This window comes from Hyla sarda, chromosome 4, assembly GCF_029499605.1.
Source record: "Hyla sarda isolate aHylSar1 chromosome 4, aHylSar1.hap1, whole genome shotgun sequence".
Classification (NCBI taxonomy): Eukaryota; Metazoa; Chordata; class Amphibia; order Anura; family Hylidae; genus Hyla; species Hyla sarda.
This window is the reverse complement of record NC_079192.1, coordinates 18,876,735-18,889,793: the sequence shown is the minus strand read 5'-3', so window position 1 is coordinate 18,889,793 and position 13,059 is coordinate 18,876,735. Positions and strand designations below refer to the sequence as shown.

Genomic DNA, 13,059 nt, shown 5'->3' with positions numbered 1-13,059 from the left:
CTAAAACTTATCCCCATTTTCCCCAAATAGGGATGCGTAAACCTTGTGGCATCATCCCCAAGAAGCCTAGAGGCTGGAATCGCTGCCAAAAGGTCTTCAACTACCGCTCTCCCGACCGCTGGGACCCCCTGCGATCAAAAGCTTATCCCCAATCTGCAGGCTAGGTGATACGTTTTTCAGTATTTTTTAATATGAGACATCTCCATTAATGACAATGTGATAACAGAATGTAATGAATCTTTCTTAATTCATTAAAACGAAAAAGCTAAAATCTTGCAGTAACATAAGTATTCAGACCCTTTCCTCAGTAGTTAGTTGAAGCCCCTTTGGCAGTGATTCCGGCCTACACTCTTCTTGGGGATGAGGCCACTAGGTTTACACACCAGGATTTGGGGATTTCTGCCATTCTTCTCTGCAGATCCTCTCAGGTTCTGTCAGATTGGATGACGAATGTTGGTGGAAGCCATTCACAGATTTGTCCCTAAGCTTCTCCTGTGTTGTCTTGGCTGTGTGCTTAGAAGATTTATCTTGTTGAATGGTAAACCTTCTGCCCAGTCTGAGGTCCAGGGCACTCTTTCTCTGTACTTTGCCTCATTTAGCTTTTCTTCAACTCTGACCAGTCTCCGTGTCCACAGAACATGGTGCTACCCCCATCATACTTCACTGTAGGGATGGTATTGGGCAGCTGTTGGGCAGTACCTGGTTTCCTCCAGACATAATGCTGCCCCCACCATCATCACTGTAGAGATGGTATTGGGAAGGTGATGGGCAGTGCCTGGTTTCCTCCAGACATAATGCTGCCCCCTCCATGATCACTGTAGGGATGGTATTGGGCAGGTGAAGGGCAGTGCCTGGTTTCCTCCAGACATGGTCCTGCCCCCACCATGATCACTGTAGGAATAGTATTTGGCAGATGATGGGCAGTGCCTGGTTTCCTACAGATATGATGCTGCCCCCACCATGCACCACTGTAGGGATGGTATTGGGCAGGTGATGGGCAGTGCCTGGTTTTCCCCAGACATAATGCTGCCCACACCATGCTTCACTGTAAGGATTGTATTGGGCAGGTGATGGGCAGTGCCTGGTCTCCTCCAGACATGATGCTGTCCCCACCATGATCACTGTAGGGATGGTATTGGGCAGGTGATGGGCAGTGCCTGGTTTCCCCCACAGATGATGCTGCCCACATCATGCTTCACTGTAGGGATTGTATTGGGCAGGTGAAGGGCAGTGCCTGGTTTCCTCCAGACATGATGCTACCCCCACCATGCTTCACTATAAGCATGGTATTGGGCAGGTGATGGGCAGTGCCTGGTTTCCTCCAAATATGATGTTGCCCCCAACATGATCACTGTATGGATAGTAATGGGCAGGTGATGGACAGTGCCTGGTTTCCTCAAGACATAATGCTGCCCCCACCATGCTTCCCTGTAGGGATAATATTGAGCAGATGATGGGCAGTGCCTGGTTTCCTCCAAACAGGATGCTGCCCCCACCATGATCACTGTAGGGATGGTATTGAGCAGGAGATGGGCAGTGCCTGGTTTCCTCCAGACATGATGCTGCCCCCACCATGCTTCAATATAGGGATGGTATTGAGCAGGTGATGGGCAGTGCCTGGTTTCTTCCAGACATGATGCTGCCCCCACCATGATCACTGTAGGGATGATATTGGGCAGGTGATGGGCAGTGCCTGGTTTCCCCCAGACATGATGCTGCCCCCACCATACTTTACTGTAGGGATGGTATTGGGCAGGTGATGGGCAGTGCCTGGTTTCCTCCAGACATGATGCTGCCCCCCCCCCATGATCACTGGAGGGATGGTATTGGGCAGGTGAAGGGCAGTGCCTGGTTTCCTCCAGACGTGGTCCTGCCCCCACCATGATCACGGTAGGAATAGTATTTGACAGATGATGGGCAGTGCCTGGTTTTCTACAGATATGATGCTGCCCCCACCATGCACCACTGTAGGGAACATCTCCAGATCTAACTTAGGGAACTCATTGATACATCACAGGTCACCTCTTTGCCACATGCACTGTCTGCCAGTGTAATGTCAAAGCTGGAACAGAACTTCATTACAGAACTGTGCCTCCATGTAGGTGTTGGACAGAGTTGTTACCTGTTGCATTCTACTCCTCTGTTGTCTCCTTTATCCTCCTGGTGCCAAGGTTTGACATATGTAACATCAAGGACACACCAAGGCACCACTGACTGGACACTGTATTGATATGTTCCCGGGGGATGGGGGATTGGGGGGGGGGGGGTCTATCATCACCAAAGACATTGTTGCAGACCCCCATTACCAATCTATCTCATATCTATATATCTATCTATCAAATATTGTACAGATCATATTAATGTTTTCCTCTTGTCTTGCAGATACAGCACCGTATCCTACACTTGGCTTCAAGCCATGGTTTATGCCATTGAGGAGATAAATGCCGATGAGTTTCTGCTCCCTAACATCACCCTAGGCTTCCAGTTTTTTGATACCTGTATATACCTGTCCCGGGCTCTCTGGGAGACATTTATATCCTTGACAGGAGAAGACAACCCCATTCCAAACTATCAGTGTAATGAGAAGGTGCCTCTCGCCATTATTGGTGACGCTGTATCACTTATCTCCGTAGCAATGGCCACAATATTGGGCGTCTACAGGTATCCCCAGGTAGGGACAACATGTCAAACCAATAATAAACCTATGTTTTGTTATCTATATATTTTATATAGTTTGATGCTATTGACATTATAGCAAAGGATGTTGAGAAGGGGTGGGGAGAAACAACCAGAAGTGAAGCCTCCTAATCAAAGATGTAAGGGAGCAAGAATTATCATACATTGATGACCTATTATTTTTTTCTGGAATGATCTTTCATTTTTTGTTTGAATTTTGCCTATTTATCCAGTTTGTACATTTAAGGTTACTTTGGCTTATGTTTCTACTAAAGTCCTAAAGCAGAGCTTGGTTGAGTAGGAAAAGCATTCCTAATTCAGTATAGTTATGGTCACCAAGGACATTCAGAAAGATGGTGTAATGTCCATTTTTCTGTGTTTTGCATTTTCTGCTTTGGGTCCTGTTTAGCCATTAGGTTTGTGTCTGAACAGTTTATTTGCAAATTCTCCCTGGGATGGGAAGAGTTATCCTTCCTGACCTCAGCACTGGGAGGATACATAAGACCTCTTCAGTTGCTGTTCTTTGCTGGTTATTAAACCTGTACTCTGGCAATGTCTTGTTTATGATGCACCATAGCTTTTGTCTGTCTGAGCACATTTCATGACTTTTTACCATGGTTAGCTGTCCTGTTTGATATATAGATTTTAGCTTGCCTTGTTTGAGTACTTTGTCGGGTTTTAATATTCTTGTATGGCTCGTTTTGCTTATGCTTTGTGTTTCCTGTTTCCATATTCACACTGTGTGTTTTGTCAGTCCTGTTTTGACCTTGTTTGATCCTGGATTTCCTAGGATAGAATCCTGTTCTGAGCCTTGTGCTATCCGTCTATCTAGGAGTGAGTTAGTGTTGTGTCTGTACCAGTGTTTGCTTGTATTTAAGATTTTTGTTTCCTCCTAGGCCAGAATCCTGATCACTTGTTGGAGAGTGCCCACTAGCTAGGAGTCTATTTGGCTTTGGTATTGATGTCCCTCCATGATTGGAGGGGGGTGTCCAGGATGTTTCTTGTGTGAACAGTGCTCTTGACTTCCTGACCTGTTAATGCCTTGTTTGTATTTATATTTCTGTTTGTTGGTTATTGCATTCCCATTATTTTCCTGACTTGTTCCCTGACATTGTACAGTTCCGTTTGTTTTGTTGACTTCGACGCCCATGCACTTTAGTACAGGGAAGAAACCGGCTTCAAGTTGTCATTCCCAGCTAGGGTGTCTGGGCAAGTAGGCAGGGAGAGTGGTCTTACGGATAGCTTTAGGGCTCACTACTCCCTGTTCCCTGCCCCCAAATCATGATAGATTTGTTCAAAGCACAACACATTAGGCCAAGGGAAAGGTAGAACCATTGCCCATAGTAGCCAATCAGATTTCAGTCCATCTTCTTGTAGCTTTTGGGCCCAAGGCAACATTTGTAACAGGTTTCCTCATCTACTATTTGCTATTTGTAATTACCACTTGTGGTAGATGGCCTTATGAAACCATAAGACCTCCCTCAATGTGTTAACCTGACTTAAGAGTATCATGAGTTCCCTTAGCCTTCATAGTTTAGGAGTAGAGATCACTCTCAATCTACTTCTGGGCTCAACTATTCTGAACAGTATTTATTACAAATTACTGGATCCTTGAACCAAATCTGTTGGGTGGACATGAATTACAAAAACATCTGTCCATTGGTGAAAAGCCAAGGAGAAATTTTCGAGATTATGGTTAATAACCACAGATTTTCACTATACCAGGGACCAAATCCAATGTAACCTAGGTTTCTCAGTAACAGGCATGACTAGTATTTATGTCAGAGGAGGAATATGTAAGGCAGTACTGTTATTTAAAGGAGTACTCTGCTGCTAGACATCTTATCCCCTTTCCAAATCATAGGGGATTAGATGTCTGATCATGGGCGTCCTGCTGCTTGGGTCCCCCACAATCTCCTGCAATTCTAAACAAATGCCGGGTTCCTGTGGCAGTGGTTGTGAGGTCATAATCACGCCCCACCCCCTCCATGCATGTCTACAGGAGGAGGCAAGTTGTCCGACACGCCTCCTCCCATAGACATGAATGGAGGGGGCTTGGCCATGACATCATGATCATGGCCTCCGGCTCCGAGTGTTTCAGAACACTGAAGCACTTGGCCATGACATCATGATCACGGCCTCCGGCTCCGAAATGTTCAGAACACTGGAGCACCGGAGTACATCTTTAACACAATTGTAGACATGTTGCCCAGATATGGCAAAAGTTGAGATTGCATCAGGTCTCACTCATGACTAAGACCCGGTGCAATCTCAACTTTTGAAAAAAAATGTTTTAAATTGTTTTAAATGACAGATATTATTTAAGAACTACCTTTAGGGAGGTAATGATCTTTCCTTTATCTGATATTTATGTTTCACCAGATTCTGAAGAAAATTTTAATTATTTTTATCTTATCTTTTAGGTCAGCTTTGCAGCATCTGTAAACTCACTGAGTGATCGCTTCTTATTCCCATCTTTTTTTCGTACCATTCCCAGTGATGCCAAGCAGTCAGTAGCCTTGGCCGAATTGGTTTCCTTCATGGGCTGGAAGTGGGTTGGGTTGTTGTCTCTAAATAATGACTATGGGATTCAGGGATCACAAATCCTCAAAGAAGAGCTGCAGAAGTTGGGTGTGTGCATCACTTACCATGAGACGTTTGGGCAAGGCACGTCCTTGGCAAAACTCCAATCCATAGCAAAGGTTATAGTCCAGTCCTCGGCAAAGGTCATCATTCTGTTCTCCCGAGACCCTTACATCCACCAGCTGATGGAATTGCTATTACAGGAAAAAGATGTGGAGAGAATCTGGGTCGCCAGTAATAACTGGTCAACTTCACCAATATTGTCTATGCCGAGATACAGTCACTTATTGGCTGGAACCATTGGATTTACATTACATGAAGTAGAAATGTCCGGGTTCAAAGAATTTCTACTAGGACTTCGAGCATCTTCTTTACTCCCTCAAGATATATTCATAAAGGATTTCTGGGAGATAGTTCTAGGCTGTCGGTGGCCAAGTGTTGGTTCTAGTGGAGACAATGAGACTCTGTGGTGCACAGGAGAAGAGAAACTGACATCATTCACGAGCAGGCAGTATGCCAATAGTAAATTTGACTTTAGGACCCAATATTTTATATACAATGCAGTATACTCAGTGGCTCATGCCATCCATAATCTAATCTACCCCTGTGCTCTGGATCAGATGTCCCTCACACAGGAAAAATGTGATGATCTGACCAACTTAAAGCCGTGGCAGGTAAGGTTTCAGATTGTATGCAGTTCATTTTCAGTGGTTGATAGTGACAATTGTTACGCCGAGCGCTCCGGGTCCCTGCTCCTCCCCGGAGCGCTCGCGGCGTTCCTCTCTCTGCAGCGCCCCGGTCAGACCCGCTGACAGGGAGCGCTGCACTGACACTGCCGGCGGGGATGCGATTCGCATAGCGGGACGCGCCCGCTCGCGAATCGCATCCCAAGTCACTCACCTGTCACTCAGCTCTCTAAGATTTAAAGGGCCAGTGCACCAATGATTGGTACCTGGCCCAATCAGCCTAATTAGCTTCCACCTGCTCCCTGTGTATATTACCTCACTTCCCCTGCACTTCCTTGCCGGATCTTGTTGCCTTGTGCCAGTGAAAGCGTTTAGTGTTGTCCAAAGCCTGTGTTCCAGATCTTCTGCTATCCACATTGACTACGAACCTTGCCTCCTGCCCCGACCTTCTGCTACGTCTGACCTTGCCTCTGTCTAGTCCTTCTGTCCCACGTCTTCTCAGCAGTCAGCGAGGTTGAGCCGTTGCCGGTGGAAAGGACCTGGTTGCTACCACCACAGCAAGACCATCCCGCTTTGCGGCGGGCTCTGGTGAAAACCAGTAGCATCCCTGGAACCGGTCCACCGACACGGTCCACGCCAATCCCTCGCTGACACAGAGGATCCACATCCAGCTAGCTGAATCGTTACAACAATGCTGGGGATTGAGAAAGATCACTAAGGAAAGACACTACCCATTCTGTATAGTATATATTGCACTTTTCATAAGAGCCATCATATATCTTTTCAAGGTTTACATAATTAGGGATGGTTTACAGAACATTCTCCACTATTTGATTACTGGCTATTGGATGTTACCAAGCATTGTTGTCTTCATATCTTTGTGTACTTCATGTTTTATATTAAATGGGTACTATCATTAAAATTTTTTTTGCTATTGCACTCCTTTTTGTAAATAAAAAAATCTTTCTAATGTACTTTGTTTAAAAAAAAAAAAAAAAAGAAGTTTTCTTGGTGTCTCTCTACTTGTCCAGAGTACATTTTTCCCCATCTCTTGCACAGACTTTGGACTCCTGCTTGCCTGGCAGAAGTTCAAAATCAGAAAATGCAGTCTGGAGTGCTGAGGGTGTGTGTGCAGCCTTAGCCAATCATCACTCATCTCACACTGAACTGCTCTGGCTGTGTGTAGCAGAGTGAGGGAGGAAGTTCTCCCCTGTATGGCTTCAGATGATATCACGCCTGCTGGGAAACGCCCCTTCCCAGTCTGTGAATCTGACTAAGACTGAGCAGAAAATACAGCAGAAAATACAGAGCAATATCAAGGTAGAAAAAATAAAAGGCAGAGGGTGGTTAATCATGATGGGGGCAGTGAACTGTGAGGATTATAAAATTTAACAAGATCATGACAGGTGCTCTTTAACCTCTTGGGGACACAGGGCATATGCATACGCCCTGCATCACCGATTCTTAAGGACTCAGGGCGTAATGGTCCAGTATATTGGGTTTAAACCGTTCTCACCAGTGGAGAACGGGTTAAACCCTGTGGGTCCCGGTTGCTATGGGCAGCCAGGACCCACATCTAATGCCGGGCACAACCGTTTGGGCTGATGCCCGGCATTAACACTTTAGACGCTGCGATCAAAGTTGATTGTGGCCTCTAAAACGAAAGTAAAAGAATCATGGCAGCTCAGTGAAGCTGATCAGGACTATCGCAACAAAATCGCAATGTCCCGATCAGCTTATCGGACGATGGGAGAGTCCTCACCTGCCTCTCCGTCATCTGATCGGTGATCTATTGCTCCATGCCTGTGCAGCAGGCTAGAGAAATAGAGTGCCGATTACACTGAACAATGCTGTGCAATGGCATAGCATTGAACAGTGTATGCATTCAGAAGATTGCATTTTGTAGCCCCCTATGGGGACTAAAAAAAAAAAAAGTGTACATAAATGTTCGTTAAAGGGGTACTGTCACATCCCCTCCCATAGGCTTGTATTGAGAGGGCGGAGAGTGACGTCACATGGGGCGGGGACATGACGTCACAATGCTCCGGCCCGTGATCGGCAGTCATCAGACTCGGAGCGAACATGCTCCGGGGACTGATTGTAATGGGGTGCTGCGTGCAAGATCACAGGGGTCCCCAGTGGCGGAACCCCTGCGATAAGATGTCTTAGTGCCGGAGTACCCCTTTAACCTCTTCCCCTTTAAAAGATTAAATCGCCCCCCTTTTCCCATTTTTTAAAATAAAACAATGTAATAAAGAATTCAAATAATCATATGTGGTGCCGCCACGTGTTTAAATGTCCAAACAATTAAAATATAAGGTTAGCTAAACCGCACGGTCGATGGCGTACACGTAAAAAAAAATACCAAAGTCCAAAATTGTGCATATTTGGTCACTTCATATGCCATAAATATATTAATAAAAAGCGATCAAAAAGTCCCATCAACACAAAAATGGTACCGATAAAAACTACAGATGACGAGGCACAAAAATTTGCCCTCATACCACCCCATATACGGAAAAATAAAAAGTTATAGGGGTCAGAAAATGCCAATTTTAAACATACTAATTTTGGTGCATGTAGTTTATAATTTTTTAAAGTATTAAAATAAAATAAAACCTATAAAAATTGTGTATCATTGTAACCGTATGGACCTAGAGAATAAATATAAGGTGTCATTTAAATCAAAAAGTGCACTGCGTAGAAACGGGAGCCCCCAAAATTTTCAAAATGGCACTTCTTCTTTCGTTTCACCCCACAAATTATTTTTTTTTGGTTTCGTCACCGGTTATATTATAAGATAATAAGATAAGTGATAACATTACAAAGTACAATTGGTGACACAAAAAACAAGACCTTATATGGGTCTGTAGGTGCAAAATTGAAAGTGTTATGATTTTTAGAAGGGAAGGAGGAAATAAAAACGAAAATTTGCTGAGTCCTTAAGGTTAAAATAGGTCCCTAAGGGGTTAAATGTAAAATGTTATTTCTTTTTTTTTTTTTTTTATACTTTGAGTACAGCTGGAATTTCAACTGTGAAAGTAATTCTAATATTTTCTAGTCTAAGTAAATAACCAGACAGTATTGAATGTTTTCATTGGGTAGGTTTTCCATCGCCTGAAGCGTGGTTATATCAGAAACCGAATGGGAGAAGAGATGTTCTTCGATGTCAATGGAGAACCCCCAACTGACTACGACCTTCTGAACTGGCACAGGAACTCAGATGGGGCTATTAAACTTGTTACAGTCGGACGGTACCGATTAGGTCAAGCTAAAGAAAACGAGCTGAGCATCAATAGCACGGCCATCCGATGGATCACTGGAGGCAATGAGGTAGTATAGCTTGTATGAAAGAGAAGACATCATCATAAACATCCTAACCTCATAACATAACCTAGTATTTGTTATCTCTAGATTCCCAGATCAGTATGCAGTGAAAGTTGTTCCCCTGGATTCCGGAAAGCTGCTCAGAAAGGACAACCGATGTGCTGCTATGACTGTGTCCCTTGTGCAGATGGTGAAATATCCAACCAAACAGGTACACTATCCAACCAACCAAACAGCACACTTTTCATTTGTAGACACAATGTAGAAGTAACAGAACTCTTATCAGGCACTGGTATACTATCGCTACCCCCAGCTGATCTTCCGTCACACTGGTTATACTGTTCGGGATATACACGTTGGTGCAGACCAAAGAAGCAATCAGTACGATATCGTAGCAGAAATAGAAGTAAATAAGTCGCACTCACCCGAGTTTTCTTCAAATCCCTGTGAGATCTTTATTCCAAAGTTGGTTCAGTAACAAAAGGAAATATTATTCCAAGGCGAGGAGTAGCGAGAGGAGCCGCTCTCAGACATGGAGCACGCCACTAAAAGCAACAAGTTTCACGTCACCTGCGGACAGGTCCATAGGTGATGTGAAGCTAGTTGCTGCCTGAGAGCACCTCCTCTCACTCCCTGCCATGGAATAATATTTCCTTTTGTTACTGCACTAACTTTGGAAGAAAGATCTCACTGGCATTTGAAGAAAACTCGGGTGAGTGCGACTTTTTTACTTCTATTTCTGCTACACTTTTAATTTGGACTGAATCAAATATGATGGCCAATTCTGACTATTAAAGGGGTACTCCCCTGAATTTTTTTTTTTAATTAACAGATTTGTAAATTACTTCTATTTAAAAATCTTAATCCTTCCAGTACTTATCAGTTGCTGTATGCTCCACAGGAAGTGGAGCATATTTAGAATGTCGTTTCTATCTGACCACAGTGCTCTGTGCTGACACCTCTGTTCATGTCAGGAACTGTCCAGAGCAGGATAGGTTTGCTATGGGGATTTGCTCCTACTCTGGACAGTTCCTAAAATGGACAGAGGTGTCTGTGGTCAGACAGAAAGGAAATTCAAAAAGAAAAGAACTTCCTCTGTATTACACAGCAGCTGATAAGTACTGGAAGGGTTAAGATTTTTAAATAGAAGTAATTTACAAATCTGTTTAACTTTCAGGCACCAGTTGATAAAAAAAAAAAAAAAAAGTGTTTTCCAGTGGAATACCCCTTTTAAACTAGATATGAATTTTTAGGAAATGTTTTATTATTTAGTCCTTCCCAAAAGCCTTAAAGGGGTACTCCGCCCCTAGACATCTTATCCCCTATCCAAAGGATAGGGGATAAGATGTCAGATCGCCGGGGTCCCGCTGCTGGGGACCCCGGGGATCGCTGCTGCAGCACCCCGCTATCATTACTGCGCAGAGCGAGATCGCTCTGCATGTAATGACGGGCAATACAGAGTCCGGAGCATCGTTACATCACGGCTCCGCCCCCTCGTGACGTCAAGGTCCGCCCCCATCAATACAAGGGGGCATGGCGGTCGTCACGCCCCCTGCCATAGACTTGCATTAAGGGGATGGGTCGTGATGTCATGAGGGGCGGAGCCATGACGTCAAGCTGCTCCGGCCCCTGTATGGCCCGTCATTACGCACAGAGCGAACTCGCTCTGTGCAGTAATGATGCCGGGGTGCCGCAGCGGCGATCCCCGGGGTCCCCAGCAGTGGGACCGCAGCGATCTAGCATCTTATCCCCTATCTTTTGGATAGGGGATAAGATGCCAGGGGCGGAGTACCCCTTTAATGTCCTCATAACAAAAACATATGTCAAAAGTGAAACAAAGAAGTGTGTGATGGAGCCTGGGTGTGAGGCCATCACATGTGTTAACTAAACTTGTAGCTCATACACACTATAGAATATGTATCACACATTAGGGAATTATGGTCACCAGCATGGACAGGCTAGATTATCAGATATTATTGTCATATTCAGGTTAAGACTGTAGTTGTATTTCTCAGATTTAACTCAGATTTCATGTTTTTGTTTCTTAGATTCAAGCAACTGTTTCCCATGTACAGAAGAGACGTTGCCCAATGCCAACAAAACCATTTGCCTTCCTAAAGAAATTGAATATTTGTCATACGGGGAACCACTTGGAATCACAATAATTTTCACCGCAATCTTCTTCTCCTTCACCACCATTGGGGTTTTGTTCATATTCGTCAAGTACAAAGACACGGCCATTGTGAAAGCCAATAACAGTGATCTTAGCTACGGCCTCCTCGCCTCACTGTCCTTGAGTTTCCTCTGCTCTCTTCTCTTCATTGGAGAACCAAAAAGATTAACCTGTCTCTTGCGTCAAACAGCTTTTGGTGTAATATTTGTTATTTGTGTTTCTTGTATATTTGCTAAGACTCTGATGGTTGTTATCGCTTTTCGAGCAACCAAACCTGGAAGCAATATGAGAAAATGGCTGGGACCCAAAGTTCCGGCTGTGGTCATTGTAATCTGTACCTCCATACAGGTCTTCATCTGTGTCTCATGGATTCGGCTTTGTCCTCCATTCCCAGAGAAGAACTATAAGATAAAGGCTGAGGTCATCATCTATCAGTGCAATGAATGTTCAGATGTGTTCTTGTGGTCCATGCTCGGGTACATGGCATTTCTTGCTTGTGTCAGTTTTCTATTTGCTTTTCTGGCCAGGAACCTTCCAGACACTTTCAATGAAGCCAAGTGGATCACTTTTTCCATGTTGATCTTCTTAAGTGTCTGGATCTCCTTTGTCCCAGCCTATCTCAGCACCCAGGGAAAGTTCATGGTGGCCGTTGAGGTATTTGGAATCATTTCCTCCAGTGCTGGGATCTTAAGTTGTTTCTTTTTCCCCAAGTGTTATATTATATTATTTCGACCTGATCTCAACACCCGTGGGAGCCTCCTGGGTAAAACTCCCACCCAGAAGATCTCGATTTCATAGAATATGGGAGAACAAACACTAAATGTATTTTGCATATAATAGCCATAGAGATTTAAAAATGTATGAGACATATTCGGGGACTAAAGAAGTCCTGGTTCTCCAGTGTATTGGGCTTCCTCTTTATTGTTTACATAGGCACAGCATTGTATGTATGGTACATACTCGAATATGACAGAACTGTTGTATGAGGCACAACTGTCCATATGGACAAGTTGTCACATGAAGGGTGCATGTCTCCTTCATTGTACTGATCCATAGGGATACCGAAGGAACATTAGCCCTCCCTGTCTAAAGGATTTGTCCATAGAGTAGAAAAGGTCCTACCTGTCCTTCTCTCTGCCACTTATATCTGCCTCTCGCCCATATCAGAGGTATGCCTTCCAAAACAAGAAGGGATGGGTGCCAGTCACGATCATCAATGTTGCAGTATAATCAACTATTAGATGTGTGTGGAAGTGGTTTCCCCAGAACACAGTTAGAAATGCTTTAAAGTTGTCAGAATTATGGTCAACGGAAAAATATCAACAGCGAGTGTGACCTTTATAAATTGCTAAACATATGGAAAAACAGTGCAATTCATACAATTTGGGCCTAACATAAAAAGAAATCAATCAAAAATCTTAAGTTCTTTATATTGAGTCATTATATTAAGTTGTTTCAACAAATAAAACACAGATTAGGTATTTAAGCAAAAATATACAGTTTATTGTGATACAATAAAAAAGATATATAATAAATGTCAGTGTGGTGCAAATAAGCTAAATATGCAACAATAATTAATCCATACCAAAATTAAACACAATATGGCTAATAAAG

General features: G+C 43.9%; 1 protein-coding gene across 8 annotated transcripts in view; it reads left to right on the top strand.

Moving 5' to 3' along the window:
• Positions 1–13,059, top strand: part of LOC130367593 (extracellular calcium-sensing receptor-like) — a 21,504-nt gene extending 8,445 nt beyond the window's left edge. For all 8 annotated transcript variants that reach the window (XM_056570111.1, XM_056570107.1, XM_056570114.1 and 5 more), the window contains 5 exons: positions 2,383–2,671; positions 5,100–5,933; positions 9,051–9,278; positions 9,360–9,483; positions 11,321–13,059. In XM_056570111.1, the coding sequence (XP_056426086.1) occupies positions 2,417–2,671; positions 5,100–5,933; positions 9,051–9,278; positions 9,360–9,483; positions 11,321–12,243 (2,364 nt within the window). In that variant the 5' untranslated portion in view covers positions 2,383–2,416 and the 3' untranslated portion in view covers positions 12,244–13,059. The remainder of the gene's footprint in view (positions 1–2,382; positions 2,672–5,099; positions 5,934–9,050; positions 9,279–9,359; positions 9,484–11,320) is intronic.